This window comes from Gopherus flavomarginatus, chromosome 3 (assembly GCF_025201925.1).
Source record: "Gopherus flavomarginatus isolate rGopFla2 chromosome 3, rGopFla2.mat.asm, whole genome shotgun sequence".
NCBI classification, from domain to species: Eukaryota; Metazoa; Chordata; order Testudines; family Testudinidae; genus Gopherus; species Gopherus flavomarginatus.
The window spans coordinates 89,868,930-89,885,895 of NC_066619.1; the positions used below are offsets into that span (position 1 = coordinate 89,868,930).

At 42.5% G+C, this 16,966-nt stretch overlaps 1 protein-coding gene across 15 annotated transcripts in view; it reads right to left on the reverse strand.

Annotated features, from left to right (window-relative positions):
- AOPEP (aminopeptidase O (putative)) overlaps window positions 1-16,966 on the reverse strand; it is a 365,070-nt gene that overhangs the window by 143,626 nt on the left and 204,478 nt on the right. For all 15 annotated transcript variants that reach the window (XM_050945697.1, XM_050945698.1, XM_050945696.1 and 12 more), the window contains 2 exons: window positions 3,852-3,954; window positions 3,627-3,734 (listed from right to left, as the gene is read on the reverse strand). In XM_050945697.1, the coding sequence (XP_050801654.1) occupies window positions 3,627-3,734; window positions 3,852-3,954 (211 nt within the window). The remainder of the gene's footprint in view (window positions 1-3,626; window positions 3,735-3,851; window positions 3,955-16,966) is intronic.

The following is a 16,966-nucleotide window of genomic DNA, read 5'->3' on the forward strand; positions in this document are numbered from 1 at the left end:
CGGGCCAAAGGTTGCCGATCCCAGTATTAGTGAATGTGAAACTAACTGGACTGAAGTGAAACTGACATCTATTTCTGTGTTCCAACCTCAGTTAAGTGCAAAAGCAAACAAAGGCTCCAATCCTGTAATCTGCTCTGGACAGGGAGTCTTCTGAGCCTACGTTGAGCCCCATTGACATTAATAGATATTCACTCAAGCTCAGGGTTTTCAAACACGGAAAAGTTTCCAGGACTGGGGCCAAAGGGTATAAATATATTTCAGACTCTAGTTACTTTAAAAAGCAATCCAGAAGTGTCTATGCACAAAAATGCTCAAACACTGGCATGTCTACATTTCCACCTCCAACTGCCATATTTGTATGAGCAAATGAGCAAGACAAACACATAACTATTAATTTGCAGGTGAAGATACCCATTTATCATACAAAATTGTGGTAATAGCTTGAGTATACGTAAGTGTGGATGTGTGTGTATATGTATATACATACACCTTGGTCTCTATTCACTGAAAGTTTGCCTTTTAAAACTTTGTCGTAACAAAAATCTGGGATTTAAAAAGTGTTGTTTGTTTGTTTTTAAGCAAGACTGTTTCTGTGCCACACCGGATTAGAACCTAAGCAGAATGCAGGAGCAGTTCAGGTCCCGGATATTATTATAGCAGATGGAAGTCTATGAAAATGAAACTTTGCAAACAACTTGATTCCTAGTGTGTTCTTTTTCCACCACCAAATTAAACAGCAGAATTAACTGCAGTAGTGAAATCAGGAACTTGTACTCATTTATTTCTATATCACTCCATTCATTATAAAATTCTAATTCAAAGCAGTTACTAAATGAATTCTCCCATAGAAAGTAAAACAGAAGATTTATTTTTAAATCCTGCTAAAAGATTCCAGACTTGCTTTACTCGTCTGTTGTTACTTCAAGCAAAATAAACAAAAACTACGATTAGAAACATACTAAGCACTGGCAATCAAAAGAAGGAAAAAAAGCAAACTGATTAATGTTTCACATCTGAAGTCATTTCCTTGCACCTGCAGCTCTCATCTAGGAAAACTACTACAAATATCACTGAAAACAAGACTTGTATTCAGAAAGTAGATAATTATTTGCACTGTGAGTTTTTACTGTCTCTCTTCCTCAGAACTCTTAATGCTGGGAACGCTTACAATTGTTTTGGACAAGGCAAAAGTATAAGACCGTATTTAAATTTATCACTTGTGCCTTTATTTTAAACCTCTTATTGCTTCAGTGGTGACAGAATACTGTACTTTTCAAGAAAGAACCTGAATAAGAAAAGTTGGTAGAAAGTTTTAAATACAGTAATTACTTCTGATATCATGTATGCCTAGCTACAATTAAATGCCAAATACCTAAACAAATGCAACATTAAAGTTGAGATTTTCAATACACAGAGACAAGAAATTCAGAATTAACCATAACTCTGCCTCCTTGCATTTTTATTACATAGTTATACAACAAAGATGCACCAACAGAAAATGCTACTTATGTGTGTTTAGAAATGTACAACGAATGTTACCTAAGGGTAAGATCAAACTCCTATTCAGTCTTTCCAGTAACTTTGGATTTTGGCCTTCAATGAACTGCTGAAAAAGTACCAGAAGTGCTGCAATGGTATTGTGACTCATTCCAGCCACCTCTGATTCCCAAACATAGACACTTATGACTGTTCAAAGCATCAAACTTTAGTGTGTCTTTCTGGTGTAAGAAAATACACTATGACTGATGCATTTTTAAGAAAACATCCATAACTTTACTATTTCAAAATCAAATATCTTCAAACAAAGGAAAGCACGTTTCTCAATCTTGACTAATCGCATGGCCAAGTTTGAAGTTTTAAAACAAAGTCTTCTTTGAGTTAATTATATTCAAAAAATGAGTCTTGAGAAATCTTAGATGAAAAATGCCATATATTCACTCTCAACTCAAAAATGGCTCCACAAACTACTATGAATACTTGCTTCTGGGATGGGAACACGCATGAAATGTTTCAGCTTGTGAAAGAACAGCTGGATACACTACAAATTCACACTTTACAGCAGAGCATTGGAGTGAGATGGAAGATTACTAGTAGATTAGTAGGACCACTGCAATATGATCTGGCTAGGATGACCTAATAGCTTAATGTGTTGGGACCTTCCAACATTTTGCAATATTTATGTAATTCACTAACTTAATTGATTTCCTGTCAGGCTAGTAGATCTAACTGCAACAAGCTGACTTTTTCTACCTCAATCTAATACTTTTCCTGAAGTCAAATTAAGGGCATTTGCCAGTTTCTTGCTTTCTTGCAATAATTTTCAAAAAAGTTTCCAGCTGGTGTTAAACACGAAAACACTGGTGTTCACAGCTTGGGAGCTGTAGCATAGACAAGTCTTCGACAGTGATTGTTTTTTTTTTTACTCTGTGCCAATTAAAACTACAAGGAAGTCTAACTGACCTGATATTCAAAACAGCTGCAAGCAGTGGGAACCTCCTCTACCTTAGGGTGCCCAATGTTCCCTCAAGTGGTAGAGCTGTACCTTGTGTACACCAGACGAAACTTTAAGAATGGGTATAAGTACTACTAGCTTGTTCTTTTACTGGAGCAGATAGAGTCATGGAATAGCTTTTCCCAGCCTTCTTCTTTGGTTGCAGCAAGGTACAATATGAGACTAGGTAACTCTGCACAGAAATAGTTAGCAGTTAGGCAGCAAGTCTCTTCCCTGAATGTCTTCAGTCTGGCTTTAAAAAGAATCATCCCCTTTCAGAGTGGATCTTAAAGCTACCTTTAGCAGTCACTATTTTTCCTGCACTTGCTGATTACCCAGTTTAATTCAGCACATAACTGCTTCCAATGTTCCAAATACACATACAAGTCCAGAATCTTGAAAGTCCAATGCAACAAACGTAAATGAAGGTTCTGTTTCCATGCCACCTTCAATGTATTTAGATGAAATTATCTGATACAGGTACTCGTACCTGAATAAATGGGTGCACATGAGTCAGTCTGACAGCAATGCAACTTCAAGACACTCAGACAACACCACAGTGATGACTGCACAATAGAGTACATACTATTATAAGATCAGATACAGTATCTTATATCAATTACACTAAAAACCGATTTCTGTTTCCATTGATTTCAATGGAATATTTGCCACTGATCTCAAGGGAGTAGGATTGCATCCTTCCAGTATATACATATTATTTAGTTTTTACTGCTAATAGGAATTTATATTTAGTTCAAGTGACAGAGGTCTGTACTTCTGGAGCAGGATGATCTCAATTTATACCCCTTGTTGCTATGAAGTGTTGAATAATAATACATACATACATATTGCTTGTAGAGCACTTTTTATGCAAGGTTCCAAGTGCTTTATAAAGGACAATAAATATCATCTCCATTTTACTGATAGGGAAAATGAGGCACAGAAGTGAAGTGTGACTTGCTTTAGGAAAAACGGAGTTCATGTTGGAGCTTAAAACAGAATCCAAGTTTCCTGACTCAATGTCCTATACCCTATCCACATTTTAAATGTCCACAACTAATGATTAAAATAGTCAAACAAAAAATAAAAGCCACTTATTTTTCAACAACTTGGAAAACAAGCACCAGCAGAGTACCTGAGAAAGGATCAGTTGTCCATGAAACTTCTGCACAAACTTTCTTAAAAATTCAAAATATGTAGCCTCTCCAATTCTCTTGGCTAGAGATTGCAGAAGGAAATAGCCCTGGAAGAAATCAGCCAAAGACAAAGATGATGCTATTAATTAAAGGATACAAAAAAATAAGTGTTTATAAATGTGTTGGTAACATCAGCTTCAGTTAGGTCAGTTTTGCATTCTTACCTTCAAGTAATGAACCTGCATGAAGATTTTTTCTGCATTAAGACCATGTTTGATTATGCATGTTCCAGACTCACTCACTTCTCCCGTGTTCTCTTTGTTTGGCCTAAAATGATTGCAAATCAATTAAATTGCGGACAAGTGAGTAAAGAACTAATGCATTACAAACTTTCATTGCCCAAAATGATAATAATAGGTTGGTATCTTCAGACACTACTCACTAGTACATTAGTCTCTGTTCTATTTTGGATCTGAATTTGTGCTAAATAGCTTAGCAGTTCTCAGCTGGGAGTCCACAGCCCACTGGGGGACAGCAAGCCATTTCAGGGGGTCCGCAAACCAGAGCCACTTGGAGCCCTGGGCCTGAAGCTTGGAGTTCTGGTGCCCTGCAGGGTGAAAGCCCTGAGCCCACATGCCCCATAGGGCTCAAGCCCTGAGCCCAGGCACCCCACAGGACTGAAGCCCTGAGCTCTGGTACCCTGAGCCTTGACAGAAGCTGCCCTACGGGACTGAAGCCCTAAGCCGCCCCCACAGAACTAAAGCCCTAAAGTGCTAAAGCTCTGAGACCCCATCCTGTGGGGCAAAACCCTCAAGCCTTCCATCCCACAGAGCTCCTGAACCCCACTCCCTGCAGGACAGAAGCACCCCCTGAGGCTGAAGCCTGGAGCCTCCACTCCCCCCCCCAAGCTCTGGAGTTTTTATTGCATGTTGGGGGAGGGAGGCTTTGAAAGAAAAAGGCTGAGAATCGCTGAAATAGCTTAGCTAATATGAAAAGAAGTAGAAATAACATGAAATGTGTCCTTCTAATGTAATTTTGTGTGTGGCTGCACAAACAGCTGAGGTTAAACTGAAAGCCAACACTAAGCTGGTATATAGTACTTGCTCTTCCCTCCCAGAGGTGACAACACATTGCATGGCATTTCATTAAGAGATACTACGTAGACAGTAGTGTTACATTATGAACAAAGGCAGACAAAAAAAGGCAGAGATATTTGAGATGGAGGTATATGGGAAGGAAGGATATTGAACTCATTATATCCGGCTACATATTTCACTTTTCATACCTGAACAGAGCTTAACAGCTCACAAGACTATACCTGCAAGAATGAATGGCCTCTGTCATCTACATTTAATACACTACAGAAAAGTATAAGCCTTCCATTCTTTTTCTTCTTTGGTTTGTCATTTTGTGTGCATGTCAGCAAAAAAACAATCAAAGCTTTGAAAGAGAGAGCCTGCCACACAGAGCCTTGGGGATTCTCAGTCAGACAGACAGTAATATCCAGGACAAATTCAAACTATGTTAACTCCTTAGTATTGGGTCTTGAGATTGCCAAGCCTCAATAGGTATGACGGAAGCCCATACTAGTTATTAGTGCCTAGTAAGTTTAATCACAGAGAAGAAAAACTAAAGACAAATTATGCAAAATTTCCCCCCTCGTCTGTAAATGGGGTCTTCCATACCACAGCCACAGTACTGAAGTACTAATTCTTTCTTGTCTTCAAACTTCTTTCCAAGAGGTCCTACACTGAGGCCACTGGGTGGCCAAGGAGGACTTGACAGCACTTCTTTAGGAGTCTATCAACATGACTGAAAACAATTCTGGAGACTTTAAATATAGTTTTATTATCAGTGAAAGTTGGCAAACTAGCAGTTCTGGAAACTTAAGCCCTATTTTTCCCCTCCACAAAATAGGGACAGCACAGGTAGCAGCAGTCTAAGCTTCCTTTTAAACACCATTAATATGTCTCTGAGGGACCAACTCTAAGAGTCAAGTCTCGATACCCGTTTAAACCTTGGTCTCTGCTTTGATTGCTAACAAAGATTGATACAAGCAGCTAATTTTACTTAATCCAATGAAGAGACAACAAATATTTTTGGTTACTAATAACCAGTCATTATTCACCTACAGATGAAAGGGACATATCTCGTTATTAGTCCTCTGAGCCATCCCCTTCTGTAAAGTGTGTGCATCTGTATTTAAGAACAATTAAACAAACAGAACTTAATCCACATTCCATAATTCACTTAGTACAACCTATTTCAGTGATTCCCAAACTGTGGCACATGAGAATGTTGTAAATGGATGCCAGACACTCTTAAAAATAAATTATTCAGTTTCAAATCAACAGTGGTTGCATGAGCTGCAGCTTGCCAGAAAGTGGTTTTGAAACAAAATGCATGTGCGTGGACGATTTTAGCCATAATTGTGAACACATTCACCAACAATGCCAGCACAATAGTTTTATTAGTGGTGTGCTGTGCACCGTGGCTGTGCAGATGGGCACTGTGCTCTTATCTAATGAGATGGATTTCTACTGAGCTTAGCCTTCAGCTTGTGCCACATTGCACAACTCAAGCCATGAGGAAAACTTGCAAAGCCCTATGCCACATCACCGGAGCTCCTTTTTTCTGAAAGAGAACATGCACACAGCGCTAGTTCAAAGTGTAGGCAAAACTTGCAGCTGCCAGGATACCCAAGACTTAAAGGGTATGCTACTGGAAGCCGCTGCAGAGCATGCTGCGTCTGTAACCTGTGCCTTACAGAGGCTGCAGCCTGGCCCCTGCTAGGCTGTGAGGCAGGGCGCACATGGGGAATTCTCTCCTGTCCCTGCAGGGAAGTTGGGGATGGGGGTGATTGGTTGGTCTGGTGAATAAAAGCCTAGATACAAGGCTGGCTCTTCAGCAGCAAAGCAGTTGGTCTTCTGCAGCTGGAGTCTTCACCAAGGAGGATGAACCCCCGTACAATTTCCCCAACACTGCAAGCATCTAGGAGGCAGGGCCCTGCTTCATTGGGAGTCTGACGGGCAGAGAAGCAAAAAGGTTTCATGGAGCTGAAAGTGCCTGATACTCTCACTTCCAGCTAAGACGCACCCAACTCTCTATCTCAGGGGTCGGCAACCTTTCAGAAGTGCTATGCCGAGTCTTCATTTATTCACTATCATTTAAGGTTTCACATGCCAGTAATACATTTTAACATTTTTAGAAGGTCTCATTCTATAAGTCTACAATATATAACTTAACTATTGTTGTATGTAAAGTAAATAAGGTTTTAAAATGTTTAAGAAGCTTCATTTAAAATTAAATTAAAATGCAGAGCTCCCCGGACCAGTGGCCAGGACCCAGGCAGTGTGAGTGCCACTGAAAATCAGCTCACGTGCTGCCTTCGGCACACATGCCATAAGTTGCTTACCCCTGCTCTACCTCTTCCCCTCTCTGAGCTGCCTTCCATTTAACACACACGCACTCTTCTCATTAATGGCACTTTTTTTGTTTTCTCCGAGAACTACTCAAAATGCTTTGTATTTTTCTTGATTTAACTTTTGTAAAAAGAGAACCAGACTGAAATTTGGCTCAAATTCAACAGTAATCAAGATAAGAATTAGCAAGAACTTCAAACTTAAATCAGACAAGTAAAAAAAAAAAAAAAAAAATCAACCGATTGAATGTACTTCAGTGACATACCAAAAAATTTCAGCGGAAGGCTCAGAGCTTTAGCCCCTCGGGGCGAAGGGCGGCTCAGAGCTTTAGCTCCATGGGGTTGGGGGGTTTGGGGCTTCAGCCGCATGGGACAGCTTCTGTCAGGACTCAGAGCTTCAGCCCCATGGGACACCTAGGCTTCGGGCTTCCTGCTTGGCAGACCCCCTGAAATGGTTTGCAGCAGACCCCTGCTTGAGAACCACTGGGTTAGGACACTCACCTAGGATGCGGGAGACTGAGGCTCAAGTCCTTGCTCCACCTGATCCTGAGCAGGACTTCAACCTGGGTCTCTTACATCCAAGGTAATCATGGTCTATTTTGGGGAGGTCTCTATCTTGCTTTCTATTTTATTTTATTTTTGGTTTCACTCCACATCAGAAAGAAAACAAAATATCAATGCCTCACAATTTTTCACTTAACTGTATTCTTGTTTCTTGGATAGCCCTAGTTATAATCAAACATTTTAAGCTTCTTCAGGTATTTATTTTACTAGAGAGTCCATAAGTACCTAAGGTAAGCTTATTAATGCCTAAAATAAAAATGCACAAAAAGGAGAAATAAACACGTGGTACTTCAAACATCAATTTTTCAAGCAGGTGGTACATGATCCAGTAAGGTTTGGAACCAGCGGTCCATCTAATCCAAAATCATTTTTAATATGCAAGTATTCAGAGCATTACATTTCATACAGAACTAGAAAAGACAGTCCCCATTTTCTAACAGAAACATGCCTGTGGTTCAGCAGCAGTTCATCAAACCCAATATGTTTTTGTGACACATTTCAGGTTTGATTAATTGGCATTTTCTAATGAAACCCCATTTCATCTGAAAATTCATGGGTCCCACAAGCATCAATTTTCAGTTTGGTCTTATTCAGCATCTACATACAGCCACTAGGTGAACTGGTCAGATGACCTGGACTCAAGGACCAGAAATATGTAGATGACGCACAACTCTACCCATTCTTCCCCACCTACAATCATACCACTACCACCAAGATAGCCAAATGCTTGGATCAGATCAGGTCATGGATGAAGAAGAGCTGGTTGAAGCTAAACCTGGGCAAGACAGAGGTGATAGTGGTGGACAGAGGAAAGCATTCTGAATTGTTTACAGTCATGGTGCGGTCTCCTTTGGTTGAAGATACACACCAACAATTGGTCAATCCAGTCTGTAGCTTAAGGAATGCTCCAGGACTTTTCACTGATGCTAAGCTCTCACATAGCTGTATCTTGAGTAAGGATCCAATTCTGTCACAGAGGTCACAGATTCTGTGACTTTCCAAGACTTCTGTGACTTCTTTTGGGGAAGAGCTGGTGCAGTTGGGCCACCCTGGGGCTGGAACAGCTGACAGCTAAGTTCCCTCTAAGCTGCGTGGCTGCGCAGCAGGCTATCAATAGCCATGCAGGCTCGTAGCCACAGGGGCCTGGACTGGATAGGAAGAGATAGGGGGTGTGCAGGACTGCGGTGGGGAGAGGCGCCTCTTCCCCGGCCCCAGAGCTGCTGCAGCTGAGGAGAGGCACCTTTCCCCACAGCCCAGGAACTGCTGCGGCTGGAGAGAGGCGCTCTCCACCAGCCCTGGGCTACTGTGGTGGGAGAGAGCTGAGGTGAGTCCTCTCTCCCCATCACAGCCCTGGAGAAGCCTGCACCTCAAACCTCTCATCCCTGGCCCCATCCCAGAGCACCCCCAGCCGGAGCCCTCACCGCCCTGCACCCCAACCCTCTGCCCCAGGCCTGAGCCCCCTCCTACATTCCGAACCCCTTGGCCCCATCCCCGCCATTCATCACCTTCATATTGGTGCACATAAAATTCATTCTGCACATGGAGATAAAAAATTAGAGGGAACATTAGTTGACAGGTAGTCAGCCCCAGACCCGCTGGAACAGTTGACCAGTAGTAGGCCCCAGGCCCAATGGAACAGCGGCCCTGGGCCTGCTGGAGCAGCGGCTGGGGTTGGATCAGCCCCCCTGGGGCTGGAGCAGTGGCAGTTAGCTCCTGCCACAGGAGCAGCGAGACTGGAACAGCTGCAAGTCCTCAGAAGTGCTCTATTTGTCGTCCCTCCCCTCCTGCCCTGGGATTATCAGTAAAAGCCTGGGACAGGTTGCAGGCTTCCGTGAATGTTTGTTTATTGCCCACGACCTGTGCCTGACTTTTACTAAAAATACCCATGACAGAATCTTTACCATAATCATGAGTAACACCTTATCATCTCCGCTTGGCTAGGACAGTGATTCTCAATCCACAGCTCGTGTACCCCTGAGGTACACAGAGGTCTTCCAGGGGGTACATCAACTCATTTAGATTTTGCCTAGTTTTACAACAGGCTACAGAAAGAGCACTAGCAAAGTCAGTACAAACTAAAATTTCATATAGACAATGACTTATTTATACTGCTCTATATGCTATACACTGAAATAGAAGTACAATATTTATATTCCTATTGATTTATTTTATAATTATATGGTAAAATGAAAAAGTAAGCATTTTTTCTGTAATCATGTGCTGTGACACGTTTGTATTTTTATGTCTGATTGTGTAAGCAAGTAGTTTTTAAGTGAAGTGAAATTTGGGGATTCATCAGACAGTAATCTGGAAAGGTTGAGAGCCACTGGGCTAGGAGACACCATCCCATCTTGGAAAATGATGACCTAGTATTAGTTATTCAAGCCTTCATCACTTCTCAGATTGACTACGGCACTGCTACATACCAGAAGCCTTCAACACTTAGGAAAGTCCACTTGGTCCCAGGGGCGGCTCCAGGCACCAGTGCAGCAAGCGTGTGCCTGGGACGGCCTGCGGGTCGCTGTGAGGGCGGCAGTCAGGCAGCCTTCAGCAGCATGCCTGCAAGAGGTCCACCGGTTCTGCAGCTTTGGCGGCGGGTACGCAGAAGGCACGGGACCAGCAGATCACTCGCAGAAATGCAGCCAAAGGCTGTCTGACTGCCGTGCTTCGGGCGGCAAAAAACATAGAGCCGCCCCTGACTGGTACAGAAGGTTGCAGCACATTGTCTGAGCAATGCAGACTACCATGAACACATCAAAGCAGTCCTGCACCCCTGACTCAGACTTCCCACAGAATATTGAAACAAGGTTTCGGTCCTCAATGGCCTGGGCCAAGGGTATTAAAAGGCCATCTAAAGCTCCAGGATGAAGACTCTAGTTGACAGTTTTGCTCTTCTAGCACAATGGAACTCTCTACAATAAGGATAAAGGTCATCTATTGAAGAGACAGTGTTTTTTCAGGGGCCAACCTAAAACCGTGGAATGAATTCCTACAGAAACAAAGACCATCACAAAACCGTAACATGTTCCACTCCAAATGCAAGGCGCATTTTTGGACCTTGCATTCTCTAACAAACATACAGGTGTGTGTGTGTGTGTGTAATTAAAAAAAATCCAAAACTAAACTCTTCATTGTACACACTTCTTTCCCTAAGGAGAGAACAAACATATGGCAGATGTTAGACATGTTTCTTAATGTATTACTGGAATGCATAGGTGCTAACTTCCTCTCTATCAGTGGTTACACGACCCCTCGCTCTGCCCTAGGCCCATCCCATCTCCACCTCTTCCTCTAAGCCTCCACTCTGCCCCTGGTCCCACCCCACTCCACTCCTTCCCCCAAGCTCACACCCCCATCCCGGTTCTTCCCACCCCCTGCCTGGAGGACGCCCAGTCCCCTCTCTCCCAGAGCCTCCTGCATGCTACTGAACAGCTGATCGTGGAATGCAGGAAGTGCTAGGAGGGAGGGGGAGAAGTTGATTGGCGGGGGCTGCTGGTGGGCGGGAGGCACTGAGGAGACAGCGGGAGCTTGGCTGCCAGTGGCTGCTAAGCACATGCTAATTTCTTTTTCCATGAACACCCACGGAATCAGCACCTATGCTGGGGAGGGATAGCTCAGTGGTTTGAGCATTGGCCTGCTAAACCCAGGGTTGAGAGTTCAATCCTTGAGAGGGCCATCTGGGGCAAAAATCAGTACTTGGTCCTGCTAGTGAAGGCAGGGAGCTGGACTCGATGACCTTTCAAGCTCCGTTCCAGTTCTAGGAGATAGGTATATCACCAATTATTATTATAAGACACTCATTTATTAGAGTGATACATGTGGTAAAATGACTGTGACTGACAACATCATCGACTCCATACACAACACCCCATCTAGGAAACTCTTGCCAACGCACAAACAGCTGAGGAGGTCCGCAAAGCAATTAAACAAATGAAGAACAATAAAGTACCAGGTCATGATGGCATACCAGCTGAAGTACTGAAAGTAGGGGGAGAAACACTGACTAACAAGCTTCATTTGCTGCTCCTCAAAATCTGGCACCCCGAAGAAATCCCTGCTGACTTATGTAATGCTAACATCATCACCATTTTCAAAAAAGGACACAGGGCCGACTGTGGAAACTATCGAGGCATTGCCCTCTCTCCATTGCTGGGAAGATTCTTGCTAGATTCTTACTGAATCACCTGCTCCCTCTTGCAGAAGAAGTACTTCCAGAGTCCCAGTATGGCTTCAGAACATCACAAGGCACCATCGGATCAGTCAGGCAGATCCAGGAAAAATGTCAAGAACACCACCAGGAGCTGTATATGGCCTTTATTAATCTGACCAAAGCCTTTGACTCTGTCAACCATGAGGCTTTGTGGAAAATCATGTTGAAGTTTGGCTGCCCAAGCAAATTTATCACCACTGTAAGATTCCACCATTACCAGATTACTGCCTCCATTCTGTGCAATGGCTCTACCTTAGAGTCATTTGTCGTCCAAACTGGGTAAAACTGGTACCCACCCTTTTCTCCATTTTCTTAGCAGCTATGAAAATGTTAACCCAAGACCATTTGCCACATGGCATTGGCATCCAATATCACACTAATGGCAACCTCTTCAACCTTTCCCATCTCCGTGCCAGAACTAAAGTAATATCGGCAACAATAACCAAACTCCAATATGCAGATGATCGTGCTGTAGTTGCACACTCAAAGAAGGATCTACAAACAGCCCTTAATTGCTTCTCTGAAGCTTACAAAGGCCTAGGGCTAACTCTGAACATCAGCAAAACAAAAGTTCTCCACCAGCCAGCTCCCAGTCAAGCATCAGCCCCAGCAAGAAAGATCTACATTGACAAAGACGAAATAGAAAAAAAGAATACTCTGCCTAGCTTGGCAGCCATCTCTCACAGAGGGCAGACATAGATGTCAAGATACAGCACAGAATCCGCTGCGCCAGCTTTGCCTTTGACAGACTGTCTCAACGGGTGTTCAACATCACAACATCAGAACACATACCTGATTTTTAGTTTATAAAGCCGTGGTAATCCCAACTCTCTTCTACAGCTGTGAGACTCGGATGACCTATACAAAACACCTGAAAAACCTAGAACATCAGCACCAGCACTTTCTTTGGAGGATCCTCACCATAAAGTTCGCTGCACTAATGCCAGTGTCCTCCCAGAGGCAATTATCTTCAGTGTTGAGGCCCCGATTATCCAGTACCAGCTGAGGTGGAGCAGGCACGGTGTGCACACGCCTGATGTATGCTTACCAACATAACTGCTGTACGCCCAATTCATCAGAGGAGAAAGGAAAGAGGGAGAATAAAAGAAACGCTTTAAAGACATCCTCAGGATAAACATCAAGAGATGTGGCATTGACATCACACACTGGGAGACAGCAGCCCAGGACAGGGATAACTGGCAAAGACTTGTCAGAGAGGGAACATTCGTTTTTGAGGAAAATTGCCTTGCCCTGGTTGCAGGAAAATGCCAGAAAAGACAGATAACCGTCATGCAGCAATTGCGGCCCAACCCTGACTTCCAACACCACCTGCAATGTCTGCCAATGAGTCTGTGGCTCAAAATCAGACTCCTCAGTCATTGAAGGACCCTTAAAAAATAAATACCCTGTGAAAGAGATCATCCCTGACCTCGCGGGATCGCCGACACAGACACGTGTGTGATAAAATAACTTAAATAGATTAGACTAACCAATGGCTACTACTAGATAGGTGGTCAAAATTAACTCAGTTTATTACTGCCCAGGGATCCCTGCAATAACCACCCCATCATGTTGCCATGAGTGGCAAACTTCTGCAACCATCTGCTGTGGGTTTAAAGTGTGGATTTTCATATTATTCATATTCACAGCCTTGATAAGTGGACATGTATACTAAAAACAACAGACTATACCTGAAATTTCCAGCAGCCTCCTTGTTACATTAGCAGGTAGTGTAATCATACTTGAATAAGAGTTCTCTTTCACACACACAACTCGGGATTTCATTCTGATTGATCCTTCAAACACACACAAAACCCCCACAAAATGCCATTTTGGTCTGCAGTCATGGAAATGTTTGCAATATCACAATTCTGTAGACTACTGATGAGTCAAGTAAGAGGAGATGAAATACAATAGAGAAAGGACTTGCGTGAATATAAAGGTCTCATCACTTTTAGCTTTTTGAAAATACTAATAAAAACAGACAAAAGTGACAATTGGATGGAACTTAATTAGATTTTCAAAGCAATTTTCACTAACATCCTCCTCTGTGCAAGTGATGCACAGATCTGCCTCTCTGACCCTGAATTCTCCCCCTTCAATCAGACTTGCATCTTTGACTGCCTTTGAATGACATCTCTTCTTTGATGTCTTACTGCAAACTTAAACTCAACATGATGAAAAACATAACTTCTGATCTCCCTTTCCTCTTCTGCCCATTCAACACTGACAGCTCCACCATACTCTGTTATCATGGATAAGTCAATGAAAATGCTTGCCTGGTACACATCTGCAGCCAAAAAGGCAAATAGGGTGCTTAGATTATCTCAGTCTATACCTAACGAGTCTAAGTTTGGTCATCACAATTTAAGAAATATGTAGTGAAGACTGAAAAGATCTGAAGATAAAAAAGCAATAGGCATTGTAGGACTTACATATAATGAGTTATAATTGCAAAAGCTAGAATTATTAATACAAAAATAAGTCAGTGGGGACTTCACTAAGGTATCCAATTTATGCTGGTAGGATGGCATTATGAAATCTGATTAGTTCCTCCTTTGACCCTGTTTTATACATCAAGATTAAGAAGAAACCTGAACCTGAAAAGCAGCACTTTTAGAACCAATGAAATTAAATACTTCTCACACACTGTGTAGTTTACCAGGGGAATTTGCTGATGCAGGAGGTTATTCAGACTAATTCTGTGTCTGGATATAATAAAGGACAGGATAATTGCATGACTACTAATATTATTCTGTAGCTATACAAGTTAGAGGTAAGCATACCAAGATCTTATGCTTGAAGGTGCAAGAGAACAGTACTCTATATTTGGCTAATGATTAAATTCCAGTTTTAGGAGTACGCCACAGTGGCCAAGCTACTGCACATTGAGATTCTGCAACAACCACAAATGGGATCACAGCTGTTTTAAGGGATCTAAAGACCATGTTGCAAAGTTCTCAATCAATTTTTTAATTTTTAATTCCCTTCTCCAAATTAATTGGCAGGTAATCAGACTGAGGATTTTGTTTTGGCCAATTACAGAGATAGTGACAACCTGTAAAATTTAGATCCTGATCCTGGTTCCAGTTTTATCTCTGAAATGTCCACTGATGTTCTATGTTTTAGAAGTTTTTCAGTGTGAAAGTTCCACTTTAACAACGAGAGGAAAAGAAAAGGAAAAGAATGGTTACTTATTTTATAACTGTGGTTCTTTAAAATGTTGCAGTCAGTGTGGATTTATGGTTAATGATTGATTGTCTGTAAGAAATCCACCAGGTTGTTGCTGACTCCTGGAAGGTGAAATCACATTGGTCCCTTCTGACCTTAAAGTCTATGAGTCTATTCCATAAGAGTGACACCACATCCATATCTTGATAGCTTCTTGGCACATGGGGTAATGATCAGGTTTCTCCTTGCTTGTTAATATAGTACATTTTAGATGTATTTTCTGTCAAGATCTGCATTGTGGAATTTCATAGAACAAAGATAAATGTCATGCATGGAAGCGTGATAGCTCTGAGCTCCACGATGGTTGTGTCAAATTTCATGTCATTCTGTAACTAAGTCCCTTGCATCTGGAGATGGTGCAGATGGGTTCCCCAACTGGTTACTAACGCATCCATGATTAATGTAATTATGGGAGGAGGGGCAGAGAATGGTATTCCTCTTCATACATTCTTGGGGTCTAGCTACCAGTTCAGTTCCAAGATGACATATGGTGGGACTATGACCTTATTATTCATCTGATGTCTTGATGTGGAATAGACTGACCTTAGCCAGTGTTACAGAGGCCATGAATGAAGTCTGGCAAGTGATGTCACATTTGTGCATGCTGACATGTGACCTAGGATTCCAAGGCAAGTCCATACTGCCATGGTTGGATCTGATATTATTTAGTTCAGTATTGATTGCAGAGACAGGGATGTGTCCTCAAGTAGCTATACTTCTGCTGACCAGGAGTTGATCATGGCTCTTATTAATTCTATTATCTCTCATGGAGTGAAAGATGACTTCTTATAGTTCACCAAGAGGAACAGCTGGGCAAACATGGAGAGGATGCATTTCAGGGGTGTAGTGGTCTCCTGCCTCTGATCAGCCAGTTGCCTAGATACAAATGTTGTGGATGCCTCTCCTCCTTAGGTATGCCATTTTATCTCACCATTTGTGGAGAGTCTGAATGACAGTACATTATACTGGCAATGGTTGGGCCCTACTGTGAACCTCCGGTATTTCCTGTGGGTTGAGTGAATGAAAATACACATCCTATTAGGCAAGAGCTAGGAATCAGTCCTGAGCCTGAAGGGATGGAATAATGGAGGCAAGGATTACCATCTGAATCTGAGACAGCATATGCATTTGTTCAGTCTTCCCAGGTCTATGATAGGATGAAGACCCTCTTTCTTTTTCAGAATATGGAAATATCAGGACCAGAAGCATCTTCCGCTCTAATCTTGCAGTACCTCATCTGTGGCTTCTAGATGAAGCAACAAGGCAAATTCGGTTTGTAGAAAAGTATTCCTGAAAAGGGATGGTTGAGGGGCAAGGATTGGAATTGGATGGGATAGCTATGAACGATGATCTCTAACATCCATCTGTCAGATGTGATGGAAGATCAAGCCTGGTGGAAGTGGACAAGGTGATTTCCAAAGAATATATTCTGTCCTAGACTGACTTGGGTATGGCTCCCAACAATCCTATCAAATCTGCTGTCTTGCAGCAGGTGAGGAGTGTGATACTGAGAAGGAGGAACACCAGGATACTTTATAAAGCTGATACTTGTAAGACTTACAATATGGGTCTGGCATGCAAATGCCCAAGGAGCACAGGGTGGCCCTCAAATCTTTAATGGAATGTAGAGTATTTGCTAAATATTCAATTATTTTGAAGGGCAGGTATTGCAGCTTGTATTGCAGCTTGCATCTCCTTGGGGATGCCTGACCCTCCTAGCCATGAGACTCTTTGCACTGTTATAGCTCTAGCCATGCATCTGACTAGTGTCTGAGGTGTCCATGGCCACCTGCAGAGCAGTTTTAGCTACTAAATGGTCCTCACTGATTATGTCCTGCCCCATGTTAAAATGTTGTACTTATACAGAGTTCCAGGGACGTGGAGGAGTAAGCTTTCCTTCCAGAAAGGTCAAT